Source organism: Sturnira hondurensis, unplaced genomic scaffold (genome assembly GCF_014824575.4).
Source record: "Sturnira hondurensis isolate 20B ecotype Veracruz unplaced genomic scaffold, ASM1482457v3 Scaffold0004136, whole genome shotgun sequence".
NCBI classification, from domain to species: Eukaryota; Metazoa; Chordata; class Mammalia; order Chiroptera; family Phyllostomidae; genus Sturnira; species Sturnira hondurensis.
Window position 1 is genome coordinate 30,274,383 of NW_028076767.1, and position 23,701 is coordinate 30,298,083.

At 42.7% G+C, this 23,701-nt stretch overlaps 1 protein-coding gene across 2 annotated transcripts in view; it reads right to left on the reverse strand.

Annotated features, from left to right (window-relative positions):
- Positions 1–3,001: 3,001 nt before the first annotated feature.
- CSNK2A1 (casein kinase 2 alpha 1) overlaps positions 3,002–23,701 on the reverse strand; it is a 55,880-nt gene continuing 35,180 nt past the window's right edge. For both annotated transcript variants that reach the window (XM_037044258.1, XM_037044259.1), the window contains 10 exons: positions 23,286–23,387; positions 22,722–22,772; positions 21,375–21,434; positions 19,816–19,899; positions 15,525–15,635; positions 14,496–14,597; positions 13,416–13,516; positions 10,288–10,436; positions 9,184–9,270; positions 3,002–5,927 (listed from right to left, as the gene is read on the reverse strand). In XM_037044258.1, coding sequence (XP_036900153.1) covers positions 5,812–5,927; positions 9,184–9,270; positions 10,288–10,436; positions 13,416–13,516; positions 14,496–14,597; positions 15,525–15,635; positions 19,816–19,899; positions 21,375–21,434; positions 22,722–22,772; positions 23,286–23,387 — 963 coding nt within the window. In that variant the 3' untranslated portion in view covers positions 3,002–5,811. The remainder of the gene's footprint in view (positions 5,928–9,183; positions 9,271–10,287; positions 10,437–13,415; positions 13,517–14,495; positions 14,598–15,524; positions 15,636–19,815; positions 19,900–21,374; positions 21,435–22,721; positions 22,773–23,285; positions 23,388–23,701) is intronic.

Below are 23,701 nucleotides of genomic sequence, written 5' to 3' on the forward strand. Positions count from 1 at the left end.
CTAATGTGAACAGAACCCTACAAAGCAGGTGTTCACACTCCCATTTATGAAGGAAACACGAGGACCCCTAGGGCAGGAAGGAAAAGGAGGTATGATCCTTTTATCATCTGCATTGCTCGTGTAGATGTACCTTGGGTGGTAGGTTCACGGGGGTGTCACAGCTTCTTTGTAACTTGGTACTTGTCTAAAACACTTTACAGTAATAAGTCAAGTCTCTGTGAAGGTTCAGAGAGGTTAAGTAACTGATCCAAAACGACACAGCCAGACAGGCCTTTGATTAGAACCAGGACATCTGCAGTTCTACCAGGCTGCTTCTCCCGAGTGGTTAAATTTAACACAGACGTACAAGGTCCTAAAATCCAGAAAGGACTTGTTCACATCAGACTACAGAAACAGACCATCTGTGACACCCCGTGTCTGTTCCACTTGGAAAATAGTCTGAATTTCGTATTATTATAGATAAGCGATGGAAGGCAGATATTTTAGCATCCTTGTCTACTAAATTGGTGAGGATCATTGTTTAGACTTCAGTCTCTTATAATTCCATCAGGGGCTCATTAAACAAACATCTTACCATGTTAATCCAGTCTGGGGCTTGTAGCTTATCACTCCAGTTGCAAGAATAAGGACAAATTTCTCCTGATCTTCAGATGCTCTTTATGCAACAGTACTTGTATTAACTTACTGTGCGGTGGGAAGGTGGATGTGGAGAGAATGAACTCATCACTTACTGAGCATCTATTTTGAGCCTGGTGTGGTGCTAAGCCATGTCCTTGTGCTATTCCACTCATTCTTCAACCCTGCAGAATCCTGGCACACTTCACAGCTTGGTTAGACATAGGTCACCAGGGAGTTTTTTTTTTAATATTTTATTTATTTATTTTCAGAGAGAGGGGAAGAGAAAAAGAGAGGGAGAGAAACATCAGCTGGTTGCCACTCACACGCCCCCTGCTGAAGACCTGGGCCTGCAACCCAGGCACGTGCCCTGACTGGGAATCAAACCAGACTTTTTGGTTTGCAGGCTGGCACTCAATCCAGAGTCACAACAGCCAGGGAGTCATCAGGATTTTACATGCACGTGGGAGAGAGACAATAAATCAACAAAATAATACCCTAAGAAGTTCAGGTGTTAAGCAAAAAGGGCAATGAGATGGTGGTAGTGATGGCAGTGGGAGAAGAAGGAAGGCACTTTAGATAGGGTAGAGCATCAGCTAAGATCAAGAGATTTTTAAATATATATATTTTATTTAGTTTTAGAGAGAGGGGAAGGGAGGGAGAGGGAGAGAAATGTCAATGCAAGATAAACGTCCATCAGTTGCCTGGACCGGGGACCAAACCCACCACCCAGGCACATGCCCTGATTGGGAACGGGACCAGCGACCCTTCTATTGGGGGAACAATGTCCAACCGGCTCAGCTACAATTGCCAGGGCCAAGATCAAGGGCTCTAGACCCATCCTGAGGAGGGAACTGGGGACCACTTTACTTCAAAGCATTTTAGCTTACTTTTTCCTCAAGGGAGGGAAAGGCTCTGGGAAGACAGCCTCACTAGCATGCAGATCACTAATGATCAGCCAACAGTCCCTAAAACTTAGTTCCTAAGGGAGGAGGAATTACCTATCTAGCAGGAGGTAGGCGAACATTAATAACAGAACTACTCAAACCCAACTCTAAGGAGAGCATCTGGTGGTGGAAATCTTTGGATGGAGATGACAAAACTAGATTTTTCAAGAGACACTCGGTCAGTTTTACTTATAATTACAGTTGTCAACAGGTGAGACAAAATAAAATTTAAAGACGGAAAGGAAACGGAAATTCCCAATTATGTCAACCACTAAATCAATCTCCAATTTCTCTAGTACTTTTAGGGCTATAATAATGACCATACTCTGAAAATTTGTTTTTACAAAATACATTCCTGTCTCTAACAATGTCATCTTCCTGTATTTTTCATGTATAAGATAGGAATTAATACTAGAAACTGGAGTTCATGTTAGCTATTTCAGATATATTACACAATAGTTTCTTTTATCTAAACCATTACTTCCCAACTCCCAGTACTGAGAATATGCAGATGCCGTAAGACAGTATGCAATAGAAGATTGCATGAACTTATGCAATAGGAGATTGATAGATTTAAATGAACTTAGGGATTTGGGATAACAGCACTTAATTTAAAAAATTTGTAATTAAACAAGAAACAAAAGGCAATTTAAGTATGTACTTTTGTAGAATTTATTCATTTGGCACTGGTAAGTAAACTCAGCCTCACCTCTTTCACCAGTCTTCCTGGTGATCTTGACTTAAGCTGCCACCCAGGTCCCCAAAAGCTCACCCGCACAACACCTTCATCCCAGGCACCACAACTTCGCCAAGTTGCCCCCAGCACTGGGGGCATCTCCAAAGCTGACCTTCCGCAGGGAGGTCTTTTCTGCTGTGAACGAGGTATCTCCATGGACCTTTGCATTTAAGCATCAAACTTTCTAAATCAGTGTCAGAGATGAGAAAGGAACTCAGAAGGCAATTCACCTGGTCTCCGGACCGAAGACACGCAGAGATCTGGAGAGACCCAGAGCTCGTCTGCTCAACTAGGAGCAAAGCCAGGACCAAGACCAAACCCTCCATACCAGGAGGCCAAGGAAATTAGGTTTACCGAGGGCCTGACAGGTGCCAAACACCTGACATTTACAGATTCAGTCCCAAGGAAGCAGTGGCCCCCTTTTACAGACGAAGCTGACTCATGAGTTAAGTAACTTGCCAAGCAGCCAAGTTACGTGACAAGGGCAGGAATGGCACCAGGCCTGTTTAGCAGCAACGTCATGCTCTTTTCCACTGTCTCTGTGTCAAAGACTCCCCGACTTCGGCACTCCTCAACCCATCTTTAACTATCCCACTTCAAATCTCCATCAGCCCGATACTAACTTTGAAGTTCGTGAGGACACAGCCATCTTACCACAACACGGTGTCGGTTGGAGAAGCATACTGCTCAGGCTGCAGGGGTATTTCATTTGTTTAAATGTTTTTATTTAAAAAAAAAAAAATTAAAGACCTTCATGGCACAACTTCTTCCCAGCACAGTTATGTTTCAGTTATACCAATTACAATACAGTTACAACCAATAAATCCAGAGGGAGTGGGGGACTTCTGACTTCAAACTTAAAAAACGGGGGGTGGGGGGTGGGGAAACCCACTTCAAACAAAGCTAAAAATTACTTAAAAAAACCCTTTCATAGTAATTGCCAACACAACTGTTTTATACTGGCATTATTCCGTCCATCTCCTGCGGTCTGATCAACGCAGACACAGGTAGTGCTGAGAAATCGTGTCCCAATACAAGGTATACAGATGAGGTAATTTACAACAACAAAGAAGTTGTTACTCTGTAAACCCTTGCCCCCCCACCCCCCCCACCCGACTGGGTCGGTTTTTCATGCTTCTGCAGTGACTCCTTAAGTAGCATTTAAAAAAAAATTCTGTTTCTTTTCAAAGGCTCTTGGGTGGCATTTCAGAGTCCTCTGCGTTCACCTTCAGTTTCTTGCAAGGTCTGATGCGTGGAGGGAGGTTCAGCAGCCTGCGGCTCCCCACATCAGCCTCTGCTACATCTAGACTCTGAGCTACATGGGTGGGGTGTGAAGTCTCCATTTACAACCCTCCTCCCCACCTAAAGAGAAAGAACTTATTAGTCGTAAGTGTCCTGTTCAAATCACAATCCAGTGCAAATGTCATCACAAATTGCATCTCTGGCACATCTGGTGCTTTTTAGCTTCTGCACAAATTCAACACGGTAACCCCCACAGCATTCTAGGGCATTAAAGGGTCAAGAACAATAAATATCCACTCTAAGTGGCCGCAAGGAAAGAAACCACCCCGCCACGCAGTCCGAATGTTTTCCCTACAGTTGAGAAGCATCATAAAAGGAGGCGTTAGCTTTCTCTGAAGCTCACCATTATATTCACTTAAGCCATTGCTTTGATAAAGTTTCTAGAGCCAAGGTGGGTTACAAAGTTAGGTTAAGTTCATTAAATTCAACTCCTCAAGTAATTACATTTACCTATGGCGCCCAGGTGAGAAAGGCTTATGAATCCATAAAGGTAGGAGAATGGGGAACTAAGACTTTAGGCTTTAAAACATGTTGGAAGAATTTTTCCTAGTCCCCACAAGCAGCTACTGTAATGAAATAACAGGAGAAAATACAGAGCTGATGGTTTTGCTATTGTGCTTAAAAAACTAGGCTTCCTCAGTGAAGCACCTGATAAACTTAGGTGGTTGGATTACAGTGGAAAATCCACTTTACATACACACAAACACACGAAAACTGGCGACTTTCCCCATCCTCAATCCCTGCACTGCTGAGACACAAAATGAGTTTTATGGCAAAGGATCCTTAATCCCCAGAGACGCTTTGGCTTGTGGTGCTTTTTTAAGGCCTCTCTGCCCTGCCCGGTACCATGGGTCGAACGAGGGGTGTATAAAAACGGGAGCTTAGGAAGCCTCCACGGTACAGGGCTGCAGGCCCCTCGGATGTGAACGTGAGACACCCACCCAGCGAGACCTTTACACAGGGAACTTAAATCTAACCTTGATAAATAAAACCAAACGTTTATTTACACCAAAGAATTCCAACACTGGATCTTTCACATATGAAGGACAAAGTATTATATATACACACAGCAAGGGGTGGCAGGACTGTAACAAGAGTTGATCATTTTCCCGTAATTACAGGGCTACTGTTTCAGTTTCCCCGGAGCCCGTGGCTCCGCCCCTCCCTCTCAGATGCAATTACGAGACCCAGGGGCAGGTCTTCTCCAGGGATGGCATGTGAGGAGAGGGGAAGGCAGGAGGAAAAAAAGGTAGAAAGCTTAAAATGAAAGTGTGGCCACATCTCCCATTAGCTCTTAAAGCGTTGTTAGCATGAAACCCATATAAACAAAGTTTTTTTTTCTTTTGTAAAAAGCAGTAAGTTATACCCAGTACCAACTGATTTCAAAATGGCCAAGTCCAAGGAAACTGAGAAAGACTGTGCCTCCCCGCTCCTACCAGCTATATGTTGGGAGATGAAGGGGAGAGGACCAAGGTAAGGAGCTTGGAAGGGAAGGTTATTCAAGTTTTAAACTAAACTGAAACTAAATTTATAAGTGAGTTAGATTTAGGGTCAGGTCAGTAAGACATGATTCGTACTGAACAGAAGTTTTCAGGACTTGGGGTAATTTTTCAGCATTTCAATGTAACTATTAAGACTTATTTCCACTAGATTCACCAGGATAACCCCACTGAAGCACTTCTGGAGTTAAGAGATGTAAATGACTAGCAGGACGCTGCTTTTATACTTGGGTCCCCCTTCTTTCCTACCTCTCTTGAAAAAGCTACATTTTTGTAATCTCTCAAAAACAAAATGAGATACAAACCCCCAAAGTGTGGGATAATAGGGGAGCAATGGTGGGCAGGGAAAGAATCTCCCCCCAATAGCAGCAGCTAGAATTGAGGCTGGTTTATCTTTGTTCTTTAGTGATGAGGAACTGAATTCAGAAGGGGAGAAAAAATTTGCCCATGAAATATTCCACCTGCAGGTATTTTTTCAGGGAATCCCCTGAGTTATGAAAAGTTCGAGTTAAAAAAGAAGAAAGAAAAAAAGAAAGGAAAAGAAAATCAGCCTATTATCATTTTTTTATGACTGAACTACTGTAATTCCACAAGCAACGGTTCAGACACGGTGCTTCGTAAGTACTTCCCCCTCCCTGCCCGGCGCGAGCTGCATCAAGGAGGGAGTGGCCTCCTCCACCTCTGCTCAGGCATCAGGGGACAGGAGGGGCCACTACTGCTGGGCGCCAGCGGCAGCCGGAACAGGCATCCCGAGGGGGTTGGCAGCAGCAATCACCGGTGAGCCTGCCAGAGGTCCGAGGGGCGAAGGGGTTGGCACTGAAGAAATCCCTGAAAGAAAACACCCGAGAGTGAGCCAGGGACGCCAGCCGTGGAAACATTGTCACCAGTTTTCCCTGGCACCACCCTCCAAGTGACGCAGCAACAATTCTGTTTATTGAAGGGATCTCCTTAGCCAGATTTTCACAAATTCAACTAATTTCAAATTAAATTCTTACAAATTAAGTTAAAATGGAAAGTTCTAATACATTTAAAAAGTAAAGAAGTCCATGATTGGTGAGTTTAAGCAGTCTGTCCAAGGTGAAAAGCTAGTCAGGTTGGCAACTATGCATGGACTCCAGCTGAGGCCCATCTGGGGCCACTGCACAGATTTCTGCTCTGTAACCTGTGCTGGCACAGTGGCCGGTAGCCCCACGTTGCTACTAAGCACCTGAAATGTGGCTAGCACAACTAAGAAACTGATTGTAGTTACTGTAAATAGCCACACGTGGCCAGTCGCTGCCGTAAGAAACAGCTGAGGGCTAGAGTCAAAGCCCATGTGCCTACGCCAGCTGCTGGCTAGGACTTCAAAACTCCTCAAAGTCCACCTGGTGGGGAAAGGAGCACCCGGTTCTAAGCTAAAATAGTGTTTGAGAGTTTATTTGCATTTAGTTTCTTCCACTTATCTAATGATCGGAATGAGAGGACAATTACCTGTTAACAGTTCTCAGTCAGCCAGTTATTGAAATTTCAAAATGGTTTTTGAACAGCCAATATATATATTTTTAATTTATTTATCTTTAGAGGGGAAGGGAAGGAGAGAGGGAGAGAAATATCAATGTGTGGTTCCCAGGCCTGCGCTCAATCCACTGAGCTACATCAGCCAGGGCAGCCAATATATTTATAAGGCTCAAAATACAAAAGGTTTAAAACAGATTATACAATGAAAAAATCTCCCTTACCCTGTCAACTGGCCAACTTATGGCACCATTTCTCGGGTGTATTCCTTACAGAAACATTTAATGCATATACAAGAATATAATTTTATAAGGACATTCATATAAAAATCATATATAGGAATGTGATTATGCGTTTTTGTCCACTCCTGGTCCTGGACATAGTTTTGCAGATTCCTTATTTCAATTCACATTATCTTGGAGTTGGAGCTAGAAAAGAACTTGGAACTTCTGTTCTTCCCTCTGGCTGCAAAGCCTCCCACCAAATGGATGTCCTGTCATCCATTTGTCCAGCAAATGGGAATAAGAGCCTGAAAGCACCAACTGTAATGACGTTCTTGGGGTCGAGGGGCCAGGAGAGGCTCCTGGGCTCACAGAGAGTTCACTGGAGAGACCCACAGGGTCCTGGAGTACATGGGCCCACACACCCGGGAACTAGCACCAGAGGGGCCCAATTTGCATGTGAGAAGCTGCATAGGGGACAGAAATCTGAGAGAGAGCAGAGCAAAGCACCATTTTCCCCCTCTCTGACCCCGCCCCCACATACAGCAGCACGATCCAGTGACTGGGTCGCCCGGCCCTGGTGAACACCTAAGGCTCCGCCCCTCAAACAGAACAGGTACAAACAGACCAAGCATTAGGACTCAAGAACAGCTCAAAGCCCCAGAGCCTATAATTCTAAGTGACCAAGAAATAGCCAGCCTTTCAGATGCACAGTTCAAAACACTAGTGATCAGGATGCTCACAGAATCGGTCGATTTTAGCCACAAATTAGAGGAATATATGGAGGCTAAACTGATTGAAATGAAGGGAAATGCACAGGAAACCAATAGTGCTGGAAAGGAAACTGGGACTCAAATCAAGGAAGTGGACCAGAAGGAAGAAAGAAATAACCAAAAAGAAAAGAAGGAAGAAACAAGAATTCAAAAAAATGAGGAGAGGCTTAAGAACCTCCAGGACATCTTTAAATGTTCCAACATCTGAAATATAGGGGTACCAGAAGGGGAAAATAAACAGCCACAAGTGGAAAACTTATTTGAACAAATAATAAAGGAGAACTTCCCTAGTCTGGCAAAGGAAATAGACTTCCAGGAAATCCAGGAAGCTCAGGGAGTCCCAAAGAAGTTGGACCCAAGAAGGAACACACCAAGGCACATCATAATTACATTAGCCAAGATTAAAATGAAGGAGAGAATTCTAGAAGCAGCAACAGATAAGGGGACAGTCACCTACAAAGGAGTACCCATCAGACTGTCAGCGGATTTCTCAAAAGAGATCTTACAGGCAAGAAGGAGCTGGACAGAAGTATTCCAAGTCATGAAATCCAAAGACCTATAGCCAAGACTGCTCTATCCAGCAAAGCTTTCATTTAGAATGGAAGGGCAGATAAAGTGCTTCTCAGATAAGGTCAAGTTGAAGAAGTTCATCATCACCAAGCCCTTATTATATGAAATACTAAAGGGACTTACCTAAGAAAAAGAAAATAAAAAAGTATGAACAGTGAAAGGACAGCAAACTCACAGTTATTAACAACTACACCTAAAACAAGCAAACTAAGAGGACAGCTAGATCAGGAGCAGAACCATAGAAATGGAGATCACATGGAGGGTTAGCAACAGGGGAGTGGGAGGAGGAGAAGGTACAGAGAATAAGTAGCATAGACGGTAGGTAGAAAATAGACAGGGGGAGGGCAGGAATACTACGGGAAATACAGAATCTAAAGAACTTGTGACACATAGACATGAACGAAAGGGGGAGAATGGTGGGGGAGGGGTGTGCAGGGTGGAGGAGAGTGAAGGAGGGAATGTGACAACTGTAATGGCATAATCAATAAAATATATTTTTTAAAAAAAGAATAACTGACTTCTACCTTTTGTTTTCTTAGAAATTTATCAAAAGCCCTGCTGGTGTGGCTGACTGGGATGGGAGTGTCCTGCAACCTGAAAAGGTCGAGGGTCAATTCAAGGTCAAGGCAAACGCCTGGACTATAGGCCAGGTCCCTGGTTAGAGGCATGTAAGAGGCAACTACACATTGATGTTTCTCTCCCTCCCTTTCCCCTCTCTAAAATCAATCAATCAATCAATCTTAAAAAAAAAAGAAAAGAAAAAAGCAAGCTCTGGCTGGTTGGCTTTAGTGGATTAAGTGCCAGTCTGTGAACCAAAGGGTCACGGGTTTGATTCCTGTCAGAGCACACACACGCCTGGGTTGTGGGCCAGGTCCCCAGTAGGGGTGTATGAGAAGCAACCACACATTGATGTTTCTCTCCCTCTTCTTCTCCCTCCTTTCCCATCTCTCTTAAAAATGAACAAACAAAATCTTTAAAAGAACAAATAAAATCTTTAAAAACCAAGAGATTTAACAATGAACTGACCTGACATCATATTGGCGCTGCTGACAGGCGTACTGCCTCCTGGCATGTTAGATGAGCCCATTCGAGCCTGGTCCTTAACAACAGTGTCTAGAAAAAAAGAGGCAAAAATGTTAGGTTCTGTTGTGCTTAATGATTAAACTAATGGTCTTAAAACAGTCATCCTCACTCTCCGAATTTTACATGTACTTTGTATTATTCCCAGAAAAACTTAAGGTGGCTTTGTTTGCACCATGAATTAGACAAGTAACAGAAAACAGAATCATCTTTCTTGCCAAACTAGTAAAGGCAACCTCCTAAACTAAATGGCGGGAAGATGGGGTAATTATCCAGGGTAGAACTAATTTTTAAAAGTAATCCCATTAGAGTTTAATGAGACAACATAATCTGACTAGCCTGGAGAGTATTTATTATCAGAGTGAACTGATCTTACTGCAGTCTACAACCCAGCTGGTCACACAGGTGCCATAGAGGACAAAGCCACAGGCTGTGCGAATCAGTGCTGTCATCACAGATGTCATGTCAGTCTGCTTCAGCTACAGGACACTGGGCAACAGTATAATCGATGAACTACAAAACCACCTTACCACTCCAAGGAACAGCCCAATGCTGAAGCCGACATCACAGGAAGGATGGGTGGGCTAAGTGACATTTTCACCCAGAACAGCACACTTAGCTACACTCACAACCCTCAGTCAAAATGCTCACACTTCCTTGGATCTCTCCAACAAATGATAACCAGAGATAGCGGACAGACACAGGGCTATTTGTTATAATCCAACCATTCCGGACTATCTAGCCACTGAAAAGTGTCACCCATACAGTAAGAAAAGCAGTTACTGAGGAGCAACCATATTAAGCACTGTTAGACGAGAATCCCTCCAACAATTCTGTAAGACAGTTGCCATTACTGTCACTATTTGGAGAAGCCGAGGCTCCCTGTGGGCGAAAAAAACCTCGCCACGAGCTAAGCGGAGCTGGGATTCCAACTGCCCTTTGCAGGTTCCACGAGTCCAGAGCTTTCTTCACAGCACATACGTTCTGTGGCCTTGTGCAGTCTACTGGGCAGGCCCGCACAGGGTCTGTGGACCAGACAGGTGGACTCACAGAAATAGGGGTGCTCCATGGCTTCCCTTGCAGTGAGCCGTGACTGGTGATCGTATCGCAGCAGCTTGTCCAGGAAATCCAAGGCCTCAGGGCTCACAAGGTGCTGGTTTTCACTGTGGACAAAGCGCTCCCATCGCTTACGGGAATGTCTGCAGAGTCAAAGGCGGTAATGAGAAACGAACCAAGGGGCGGCAGAAAAGCCCAACATTTCATCCCTATGTTTTCCTTAGTGGCTAATAGCCCAGGCACTAGCAAAAAGAAATCAAAACCCAAGCCTGGCTGGTGTGGCTCAGTGGACTGAGTGTGGGCCTGAGAACCAAAGGGTCACGGTTCAATTCCCAGCCAAGCCAGGGCACATGCCTGGGTTGCAGGCCACATCCCCGGTTGGGGGCACACAGGAGGCAACCACATACTGATGTTTCTCTCCCTCTCTCTTTCTTCTTCTGTTTTTCCTTCGCTGTTTCTCCTTGCCTTTGCCTATCTCTAAAAATAAATAAAATCTTAAAAAAAAAAAAAAAAGAAATCAAAACTCAAGAGAGTAGTTTTATAGTGCTCTGTCACTGGGTATACAACCAAGCTAGTTGAAGAGACTGAAAAGAACAGAGTCATACGAAAGATAATTCTGAGTCCTCATAATTTTACAAAACGTAATTCAGGTTACTTTATAGGACTGGGTGCTTCTGCACACTAAGGCGGGTCGGGTGGCTGGGCTCACCAGGCCTCTCCCACCCCCACACCCCTAGCATCTCTGCCCCTGGGCAGCACAGCCTTTGCCCCAGGGAAGTCCACCTCCTGGCGAGCAGTGAGTGAATTAGTACTGCGTCTAGCCACTACTTTCAGAGTTCACTGCACATCAGTCCGGAAGCATACATTTTCTATTACTACTTCTTTCACTCAGACTGGGTTTTGTCATTGGGAGAAGCAAGCTAAATCAAGATAATTCAGTATCTGACTTCCGGCTAAGATGGAGAATAAGTAGACAGATATACTTTGCCTCCTTGCACAACGAAGGAGAAACAAAAAGGACAGCAATAAATGTAAAAACAAAAAAACAACCAGAACTGCCAGAAAATTGAACTGTATGGAAGTCTGACAGCCAAGGAGTTAAAGAAGAAAACATTCATCCAGACCAGTAGGAGAGGTGGAGATGGGCGGAGTGGGTGGAGAGGACTTGTGGTAAGGGCCTTCCTACATTTGCAGTCCCACATTCGCATGCAGATAAACTGAGAGGAACAACTGGGGAGTGAGACAGACCACGCAACCCAACCCATTTCCAACCCGTTCCGGGGAGGAAAAAGAAAGACTCAAAACCCTCTGGTTGTAAAAAGTTGTGGGGGCTGTGGCAGCAGGAGAAACTCCCAGCCTCACAGGAGAGTTCGGTGGAGAGACCTACAGGGTCCCAGGTGTACACAAACCCACCCACCTGGGAATCAGCACCAGAAGGGCCCAATCAGCAGGGTGAGAGCTGAGCAAGCAGCATAGTTCTCTCTCTGACTCCCCTCTCAAATACAGTGATGTGGGTTATCCGGCCCTGGTGAATACCTAAGGCTCTGCCCCTTACAACATAACAGGAGTACCGAGACAAAGAAATATAACCTAAATAAAAGAATGGATCAAAGCTCCAGAAAAAATACAACTAAGCAATGAAGAGATAGCCAACCTATCAGATGAAGAGTTTGAAACATTGGTAATCAGTATGCTCACAGAAATGGTTGAGTATGGTTGCAAAATAGAGGAAAAAATAAAGGCTCTGCAGAGTGAAATGAAAATATACAGAGAATCGACAGTGAAGAGAAGGAAACCTGGACTAAAATCAATGATTTTGAGAAGGAAGAAAGAAACATCCAACCGGAACAGAATGAAGAAACATGAACTCAAAAAAATGAAGAAAGGCTTAGGAACCTCTGGGACAACTTTAAATGTTCCAACATCCCAATCAGGAGGGGTGCCAGAAAGAGAGGAGGAAGAACAAGAAATTGCAAACTTATTTGAAAAAATAATGAAGGGGAACTTACACAATCTGGCAAAGGAAATAGGACTTCCAGGAAGTCCAGCAAGCCCAGAAAGTCCCAAAGAAGTTGGACCCAAGGAAGCACACACCAAGGCACATCATAATTACATTACCCAAGATTAAAGAGAAGGACAGAATCCTAAAAGCAGCAAGGCAAGACGAAAGGAAACACTTACTGACAAAGGAGTTCCTATAAGACTATCAGCTGATTTCTCAAAAGAAACCTTGCAGGCAAGAAGGGGTTGGAAAGAAGTATTTCATGTCATGAAAGGCAAGGGCCTCCATCCGAGATTATTCTATCCAGCAAAACTATAATTTAGAATGGAAGGGCAGATAAAGTGCTTCCCAGATAAGGTCAAGTTAAAGGAATTCACCATCACCAAGACCTTATTATATGAAATGTTAAAGGGACTTATCTAAGCAAAAGAAGATCAAAACTATGAACAGTAAAAGGACAACAAACCCACAACTAACAAGTAGAACAGGAACAGAATCATAGAAATGGAAATCACATGGGAGGTTATCGGTGGGGAGGGGGAGGGATGAAAATGGCAAAAAAGGTGCAGGGAATAAGCAGCATAAATGGTTGGTGCAAAGTGGACAGTGGGAGGTTAAGAATACTATAGGAAATAGAGAAGCCAAGGGGCTTGTACGTACCACCCACGGACATGAACTAAGGGGCAGGGGGATGTTGGTGGGAGGTGGTTGCAGGGCAGAGGGGAATAAAGGGGAGAAAAAATGGATTAGTTAATAGCATAATCAATAAAATATACTGTAAAAAAATTTAAAAAACCCAATTTGATATTTGAGTCAACTGTGACCCTTCTACTGAAATTGACATTCCATTCATTTTACAGGAATACTCTGACGATGATCTCCACACGCAGAATCCTGTAAGTAGATCTGGGAAATGGCCATTCAACCCACTGCTCTTACCACAGCATGCCCGAGCCGCACTTACACCACTGAGCCACTGACACTTCAGCAATGTCGGTAAAGAGAACCTATTTTCTGAGGGCCGACATCCTCAAGATCCCAGTAAAAACATTTCAAAGTGTCAATTTACAAAGTACACCTAAAGTGCTTAAGGCACTGATGAATAAATTTTATGACTCACCTGCCCAAGATATCATTGAAACGTGGATCTAATTCAATGTTGTATTTGTCAATATAGTCATATAAATCTTCTGTCCCCAGTACCTTGGCTATTCTCACCAACTAGGAGGGAAAAAAAGACAAAACCCCACACAAACAAACATGTTACATGATTAAATAAACAATAACCGTGACTAGATTAACAGAAAGGGATCATCATGGCTAATGAACATTACACCTGATTTAAATCGAATTTCTATGCACCCAGGAATGGATTTCCACATAAAATTCCCTAAATCAGTACTCAATGTGACAGTGTCAAAAAGAAAAAAATAATTATAACCTTCCCCTTGAAATGTGTCCCCGATGAAGGCTTAAGATGTCCCCCTCACAATCCAGCTGAAGGTGCCACTTCTCTGGCGAAGCTCCTCTTGCACACTCAGACCACTCACTCCCACACCTGTCTACTCTGGCATTTACAACTGCAACCCCTTTCTTTATATGTTAGATTCCTTTATATCTAGATTCCTAGATACACCGTGAACTACTCAAGAGGCTGAGCTAATCTTTTTTCAGCATATTCCTCAACCCCGCATGGCACCTGATAAAGAGGTGCTGGTATTAACTGATCTTTCAAGGGGAAGTGGAGCTGGTATAAAGAGTGTCATCTGCACGTCTACTGACACACGTCCAATCTGTGTAATGAGACAAAAGGACCACAGGAATACCATGTGGAAACCAACATACTGAAGACACCCCCAGCTCTAATGAAAACTCACATTAGGAGATTCTAAGGTAAAGTCCTATTTTATATCTATAATTTAAAACAAAACAAGCAACACAAATGAAAAAATACTAGGGGGAAAACTCAGTGATTCAACAGGCTACACAGGTAGCTCCTAAAACACCAATGAGGCTCAATGTTGAGCTGGCTGAACAAGCCCTGAAGTGAAAATTATCCTAGGGCCCCTCTGAGTTAACAGGTCTCAGGTTGGGGCTGGGCATCTGGGTTTCAGCAAAATCCACGGCAGTCTCTAAGCAGTCAGATCTGGCCACCCCTAGGTTCGAGCAGAAAGCCCCCTAATGGGAACGGCTTTATCACCTGATCATAATTGTCATGTCCATGGAAAAATGGCTCCTTCCGGAAAATCATACTTGCCAGCATACACCCCAAACTCCACATATCCAAACTATAATCATACATCTGCATTAAAGTAAAAAAGAAGTCAGTTATAAATGAAAATAACAAGAACTGTATTTTCAAAATAAAAAACTGCTCTTTATTAAAAAAAAAAATCACTCCACTAAAAAGTCCAAACAGCAGTAACATCTTCATATACTACTTTTCGGTTTTCTATGCATTTCCCATTTGAAAACAACCTGTACATACTATTTTGAATTACTACCTTTTCGCTCACATGAAAACATCTCATACTGTTAGCCTGTGGAAACCTTTAATGTGTAGCGTTTTGTTGCATAAATGTCTCAGAATTTGATTTTTAATTTCCCCATAATAGGATAGTGATTTGTTTTCACCACTATAAGTAATAATATAAAAAACATTTTTATACATAAAATGTTTGAGCTCACAGCCACATCCTCAAGATCCCATTAAAACATTTCATGGGCTAGAGTCCAAACTTGTCAAGGTCTCTGATAATAACAGCTGGCAGCACTGGGCATGCAAGGTGCTCCCCCAGGATTTCGTTTGTGTGAGGAAGAGGAGGGCTTTTTAATTTTTAGTCGGGGAAAGGTCTTTATATATATATAGAATACAATCTATGAAAATCATAAGTGGGCTTTTTTTTAGTTTAGTCCTCACGCTGGTCACCCTCAGCTGACCACCCTCAAACTGGCTCTGGAGTTTCTAATCAGAAAAGGCCAGCGTTGGTGCATTTTCTCTTCAGCGAGGGTCAAATGAGGATCAGTGGATATTCCACTGACATAAGACAAAAACGAAAGTTATGGAAGATAAACTGAGGTGATTCACATTTTAAATTTTACATTTGCACAGAAGAGGCAGCCATGGATGTTTATAAATGATCTTGGCTCAAAGCACAAAATGACGTTTTTCACAAGTTATGTACAAAATACATATAAACCAAAGTTTTATTTGCCTTTCTCTTCTCACCTGATAGTCTACAAGTAGCTCAGGACCTTTGAAGTATCGAGAAGCAACCCGGACATTATATTCTTGGCCAGGATGGTAAAACTCAGCTAAACCCCAGTCTATTAGCCGAAGCTAAAGAAAAAAAAGAGAGAGTTTAAGTCATGAGCAGTTTTATCTTTTGAGCTACCCCATACGCTGTCTTTAGAGTACTCTTTCAAAAGTAGATTTAGAGTTGTTCGTATAGAAAAATACGTAATACAAAAATCAATTCTGTGTTTTGCGTACTCACAACTGTAAACCTCATTTTGCTCACCCCTATGGTTAAGATGAAAATCAAACTTGGGGAACTGTTAACTTGACATATGGGGTCTCCGTGACTTAATTCTCATGCTCCAGGAAGACTTGTTGAAAGACAATTTTATTTTGTGCTTCTGCTAATTTCTTACACTGCTTACCCAAGTAGAATACCAAGACTATCCAACCTAGACTCCTACCGGTGAATATCTTATCTTTCAAGACGAAAGTTAGCCACCTTCACTGAGGTTTTTTCTAAATACCAAATAGATCCACTGCCTTTAGCCCTCCTTGAACCTCAAGTATACTTCTTTAAGAGAACCTACAATATTTTCTGTATTTTTTTAAATTCTCACCCAAGGATATGTTTATCGACTTTAGAGAGGAAGGAAGAGGGAGAACATCAATGTGAGAGAAACACTAATTGGCTGCCTTCCATACGCACTGCGACTGGGGATCGAACCCACAACCTTTTGGTATACAGGCTGATGTTCCAACCAACTAAGCAACCTGGCAGGGCAAACCACAACTCTTTATTACTGTACTTTGTTTTCTTTCTTTTTCCAAATGGACTGCAAACTCCTTCAAGGTAGGGACTGTTTCATTCACTTTTATAATTTTAAACATTCAACATATTGCCCAGGACACATGAGAAACATAAAAATATTTGCTGAGTTAAAGGAAGAGAAAAACCACATCAAATGGTCCTTATTAAAATGTATCCTGAAAGGATACTAGCAAGGACGAGAGTCAACCTTATTTATCCACTGTGCCAAACACAACCGTGATCTGAAGTGTGGGCAGCAGTGCCTGACAAATGCCTGACTGCTCTCGTCACTGTCTCTGTAAGTTCACTGTTAACTAGGTACAGCATCTTTCTTGTTCTGGTAAGCAAAAGGTACTACAACAAAAGGTATGAAAGAAAGTATAAATTAAAAAATATTCTATTTGTATTTAGAGAGAGGGGAAGGGAGAATGGGAGAGAAACATTGATGTATGAAAGAAACATCGGCTGCCTCTTGTGAGCCCCCCACTGGGGACCTGGCCTGCAACCCACCCTCGCATGAGCCCTGACTGGGAATCGAACCAGCAACATTTTGGTTCACAGGCCAGTGGTCAATTCACTGAGCCACACCAGCCAGGGTGAAAGTATAATTTTTTTACAGTTTTTCTCTTCAACCCCTAACAAAAGCGCTCTGGAGCTATCCCTGAAGTTTCCTTTCTTACCAAGTATTCTCAGACGACTATTTCTGGTCTGTGGCTTCATACACAGCATATCAGCATTTCTTACCTATCCGCTGGCCCACGTATCCTACCAGCCACCTCTCCCTCTCTGGTCACCTAACAAACATCTCAAAGGCTAAACCTTTGATTATTCTGTTTCTCCCACCGCCTGCCCCTTCTTCTGGATTAAAGGTCATTCCACTGATCTTGTCATTCAGGCCAAAAAATTTCACTCTGGACTCTTGTTTCCCCAACGCCCTGTATCTGTCAACAAATCCTGCTGGCTCTGCCATACTCTGACCATGATTCTTATTCCACCGCTACTGCCCCGGTCCACGCCACCACCACCTCGCGACTGATTCACTGCCACAGCCCCCTCTCCAGTCAGTCAAGCTACTTTCACTCTCGCCCTCTCTCCTCTACACAGCAACCAGAATGCTCCTTTTTAAAAGCATTGCATTTGAAAATTATTATAAACTCACAGGAATTGGAGATGTTCTATGTACTCCTCATCCAGCTTTACATTTCCCCAATGGTAACATCTTATATAACCACAGTATAATACCAAAACCAGGAAATTGACAGTGACCTTTTCTTTCACCAGTTTCCCACGTTGGGGTGTGTGTGTAATTCTACGTAATTTTATCATGTGTAGATTTGGAGAACTCCTACCATAAGATACAGAATTGTTCCATCACCACAGCTGTCCCTTGTTGCTATCTGTTCTCCACTTTCTAACCTGTGGCAACCCCTGTTCTCTAACTCTTATTATTATTTTGAGAATGTTTTTATAGATGAAATAACCAGCATAACTTTTTGAGATTTTTTTCTGACTTAGCAAGAGATCCAACCAAGTTGTGGCATTCATTATCTTCCCTTTCTATTGCTGAGTAATACTATTCAGTAATAACGCTACATGGTACACACATTCCAGTCTGATTAACCATTTACTCACTGATTTCCTCCTAATTCTCAACTATTACAAATACAGACTATATTCATATACAGGTTTCTGTGTGGACCTAAGGATTGTTTATTATGCATGTGTATGTTTGTCTAGGTTTTTAAAAATATTTTTTTATTTATTTTAAGAGAGAGAAGGAAGAGAGAAAGAGAGGGGGAGAAACATGGACCGGCCCTCGCACATCCCCCAATTGGGGACCTGGCTTGCAACCAAGGCATATGCCCTGACCGAGAATCAAACCAGCAACTTTTCAGTTCACAGGTTGTTCTCTATCCACTAAGCCACACTAGCAAGGGCTATTTAGATTTGTTAGAAAGATTTATTTATTTATTGGCTTATTTATTTATTTAGAGGAACGGAAGGAGAAAGAGAGGGAGAGAAACATCGATCAGCTACCTTCCAAGTACACACCAAGTGGTCCTGGTCCTGATCCCACAACAGGCATGTGCCTTGACTGGGATTCAAACCCGAGACCCCTCCCTTTATGGGACAATGGGACCAATCAGGGGAGCCAGGGCTGTTTGTTTAGCTTTTAAAGAATCCAAAAAAGTACAAAATAACAGCCTGGCATTTTCCAAAATGGCTGTGCCACCTTACATTCCCACCAGTCATGTATGGAGTTTCTCTGCATGAGAGGGGGCAAGGGGGAAGGGGGAGGAGGAAGGAGGGAGGGAGGGAGGGGTGGAGAGAGGGAGGGGGAGAGGGAGGGGGAGAGAGGGAGGGGGGAGAGAGAGAGAGAAGGGCGGGGGGAGAGAGAGAAGGGCGGGGGGAGAGAGAGACAGAGAAAGAGATGAAAAACATCAGTTGGTTGCCTCCTGTATATGCACCACTACCAGGAACCAAACCCAGGCAAGTGCACTGACTGGTAACCAACTGAGCCACCTGGCTAGGGTGATATGCAGTAAATTTCTGAAAAGGCAAGTGAGAGCTTGCCAACCCTTTCCTCAAGCTCTGCAAAGTCTCGCATCTGTAGAGAAAAGGCCTGACATGATCTGGTTTTCCTTACCTCTCAGATACCATTTCCTTCCTCTCCCCAGTCATTCTAATCCCAGGTCTATCCTTATCACTGTTCCTACAACCCAGGCACATTCCTGCCTCAGGGCTTTTGCATCCTCTACCTAGGGACATATTTCTTCCCAAGGATGCATGGCTGTGCCCTTCAAGTATCCTCTCAAATCACCTTCCCAATGAAATCTTCCTTTCACCCCCTTGTTTAAAATGCAACATTCTCTGCTATTCCCTATGCCTAACTTACTTTTCTTCCACGTCACTTTTCACTTTCTAGCCTACCAGCCTCCCCCAAAGGCAAGTCCCTCACAGACAAGATTTTATTACCTGCCTCATGTATATATCCCCTGCCTATAGAATAATCCCACAGAATTTTAGTTGGAAAAATCACCCACACTGCCAAAGCTTACAGCAGAGTCATTACCGCCTGTAAAAGGTGGGCTTGGTTATCTTACAAAACTGCAATGTTATAAAGCACGTTGTGAGCAGAGATCGCATTAATAGTACTTAGATGGCACTTGCAAAGCAGCAGCATTATCTGAATATTTCATCCATTTCACAACGGTGTGCACTTAATGCTCACAATAACCTCGTGGCAATGCAAAGCAAATATTATGCACACTGTACCAGTAAGAAATAGGAGGCAGATGAGAAGGGAGTTACTGTTTTGCCTCCTACACTAATCTGTTTCCTTCTTTGATAGTATTCTTAGAAATATGAATAAATAATGGTTCAAACATTCTTCTCTGTTAATTCATTCACTGAAGACGGGCTGTACATTCTATGGAGCCAGTGAAGACATTTGCCAGTCTATCACATTACCTTTCTGTGCTCATGATCAATCATGACATTATGGGGCTTCACATCTCTGTGCATAATTCCCATGCTGTGACAGTAATCCAGCGCCTGCGAGAGAAACAGGGAGAAAAGAATCAGCTTGCCTAAGACTGATTTTCTAGTTCAAGTTCCCTACTTATATTCCTCCATAGTTTTCTTTCTAGCCTCACAACACCCCTGGGAATCACAGTGAGAACAATCACTCCCAAAGCCCATCTTCAGAGACTTGCTCAGGACCCCAAAGTCAAAATCACGGCCCCTGAACATCAAAGTCCCGGTCTTATACAGTTGTTACAACCGCCTTTCTATTTTAAAAGACCCAAAGTGTACACCAATTGCATCACTTCCAATTTCTCTCCCTAACCCAAATCCTGGATTACTTTCACAAATATGGGCCTCTCAAAAGAAAAAAACTCATCTGTACTACAAAACTGTTATTCATAGACCAATAATTCTTTAGCAGCTAAGAGTTTACAATAGACTTGGGTAAAGCATGCCCATACATGGCCTGCAGCCTTTCTGATGTTTGTGGTAATGGAACACAGCTACACCTACTTGTTTGCATGTTGTCTGGGACTGTTTTCACATTACAACAGCAGAGCTGAGTACTGAGAAGGACTGCACGGACCAGAAAATCAAACATTTTACTCTTCATCCCTGTAAATAAGTTGGCCAACTCCTGATTTATGAGATCAAATCTAACTTGAAAACCAAGTCCAATCTCAAACTAAGGTGAGCCGAGTAGCACAACCTTTGGGATTTGCTAATTTCAGCTTTTAAGTCAGCTGATGTCACTGGCCAAATTCTTGTCCTTCTTGAAGGGTGACTTGAATTCCTACAGTTTCCAGGGCCAGGCAGGCATACCCTTAATTTTATGAAGCATATTCTTAATTTTATTAAGTCCTGCTTGCCACAAGGCTGCATAAGCCAATGGAAAGGTCAAATATCTCTACTGGCATCATCTCTTTAGGACACTTCCAAGGTTCAAATGCAGGCTTTATGCCAACAACCCTCATTTAGTAAGAAACTCCAGCCTAGCAATTTTTTCAGCTATAAAGTTGATTGGTCTTATGACTATCAGGAGCAAGGTATTTGGTAATCTCACTTTAGAAACCAAAGTCCACTCACTCAAAATCAGCAATCTCTGAGCAGAGATTTATATAATCCTTAGGACAATGACCCTTTGACAGCTAAATTTATTGTTTTACTTGTTCAATTTTAAGTAAAATTAAGTACACCAGAAGCTAGTACATAAGGAGCTATTTTTACAAGTTTGAACAATTAACTTTTATAGGAGCAAGATGGAAATTATAAATATTTAAGGGGTCCCAGCTCTTTTCTATACACCTTTTCCACAGCATTCTAAATTACATTCTTACCAAATCCCATTTTACAATCTTTACACTAGCAGAATTCTGATATTGTTAACTTATTAAAAACTTACACGAAGAGCCCCTTCTTTCCCAATATTTTACAAAGAGTCATCTGGGTTATTTAACAAAGGGAAGTTCAATCTAGATATTTAGTATCCAAGGTTCCCTTACCTTCAGAATCTCATACATGTAAAATCGAATATCATAGTCTGTTAACGTCTGGTACAATTGCTGTTAAAGACAAACGCAACATTTAAGCCACGAAACACTGCTGATGGAAGGCAATTTCTCGTCCTCACTTGCAGTAAAATTCAAACCAGGACTCGGCTTATTTGCTATGGTCCCAAGATCTTTTTCTACATCCGTCTCTACTTCTCCAGCGTAACATTCACTCTAAAGGGATGCTTTGAGTCTTTGACTCCACATGCAAAATGCAAGAATTACTTTAACTTGTATTTCTGAAGCTATACTCCACTGTTGGGAATATACCAATTTATGTAAGCAACATGCCCCGACAGACATTTGCAACTGAGTCTGTTTTTCATTTACCTCCAGACCTTCTAATAAAAGGCATTTTGGCAAACACACAGACTCTGTGGTGGGGAACTACCCCATCTGCAGACCGCCAGCAGGCATGCAGACGGCTTGCTGACGAATCTGTCAAGCCAATGTGACAGAAGCATTTGTGTCCCAAATTGAAAGTAAATTTTGAACAACTGTTATATCTCTTTTTCAGTTTCCAGAGTTATGGTCTTAAAAAAATGTACAACTCATTAAATAGTTGGTGATGTTATCTCACATTTTCTTTGAAGTTACTGTTTTGATTCTAAAAGTTCTTTTTTTCTTATGTCAGCAAAAGCATTCAACCATTTATCGATACCTAAAATTTTCTGATACTGAATTAGTGCAAAGGCAAGTTAATACCTTTACAACTTGAAACCCAAGAGAGCGCCTACATTTTTCTATTGTACTAGAACGGAGAACTGTTTGAAGTAGGCCGCTGGATGGGCTGGAAGTTAAGAGAAATCTGCTGTAAAGGTGTGTGTTATAGCAGAATTGACGCCACCCTTACCCACCCATTCCTCTCTCAGACCTAGAGCCAAGAGTTTCTGAGGAATCCTAAGGTATAAGCAGACCTTGCTTTGCATACAATACATTCCTTCTTGAACACTGTCATTTTAAAGTGAAATGCCCTTGGCCAGATCTTGACTAAACATATGTTATTGCTTTCATTAAGTCTGACATCAGTGGAAAGTGTTAAGTGAATAGTAAAGGTGGTGAGAAGTAAACATATTGGTCATCAAAGAGAACACACAATAAGTCAAAGGGCAAAAATACCAAGATGTGGAAATTGGCAGTTTGTACAGGAGTATCTCTACCTTAAAATTTAACAATGAAGATGAAAAGCTCTTTTTAAGCAAGTTAGAAGGAAGTTCTTCTAATAATGACATCCCTAAAAGGCCTTCTATGTGGTCTAAAAGCCTAACAACTTGAAATGGTTGGTTATACATATTATACCTTGAAGTCTGTGTTGTTTACGTGTTCAAAAACCAAGGCGGGGGTTCGTGACTAGGGAAAAGAGAAAGAAAAAACACATTAGCAACAGTCCGGCAGCTTTACCGGGCACAGTGTCTGCGGACGCTACGTGGCGAATTTGGCAGTCCTTGCCTCAGTGGTAGGAAACCCTCTATTGCTACGAGCCCTCCCAACTCTGATCATCACCACACTTAGGTCATTTTGGGGATGGATTTCAAACAGAAGACATGGAGCTGAAGTCTCACCAGGCTCTAGGCAGCCCGACAATGCGCCCATCGCCCATCGGCATCGGACCTGAGTTTGCAAAATGGATTAACACATTTCAGTTTCCAGTGCTACCAGTCTCTTAGCCTAGAAGAATAAGAAATAGTCTGTGGGTGGAGGTCTCTTTGAAAGAAAGACCCAAGCTGGTTAAATGCTATAACTGATTAAGCACTTTCAAAGCAGCACTTAATGGTAGATGGGGGAACAGAGAGGGGCCGGCTGCGCTCTGGGGGTCAAACACCCTCAGCCCTGGTGGGCCCTGCTAGCATCTACTCTACTCACCACAGGGTCTTTTACAATGTCTGCCAGTGTGATGATGTTGGGGCCGCCTCGCAAATTCTCCAAAATCTTTATTTCACGCTTGATTTTCTTCTTCTTTACTGGCTAAAAGGGTAAAAGTACATCAGTGAAATAACGTACTTCAACAGATAATGTAATACATAAATGGCTTAGTATGCGCGCTCCTTGAAGGAAGGAAACGTTTCAGACTCATCTGTGAATCCCCTTCTCCCAACCCTCTGCAAGGCACTCTGTAGGCTACCTAGCAAACGTTGAATTGAAAAAAAAAAAAACAAACAAACAACTTTCTATTCCAAAGACCAGACCTCCTCTGCAGAATTAGCCTTTAATTTCAATCATCAGTCTTAATGTTAACTTTTTATAACTACACAGAATAGGGTTATAAATAGTAATAGGAC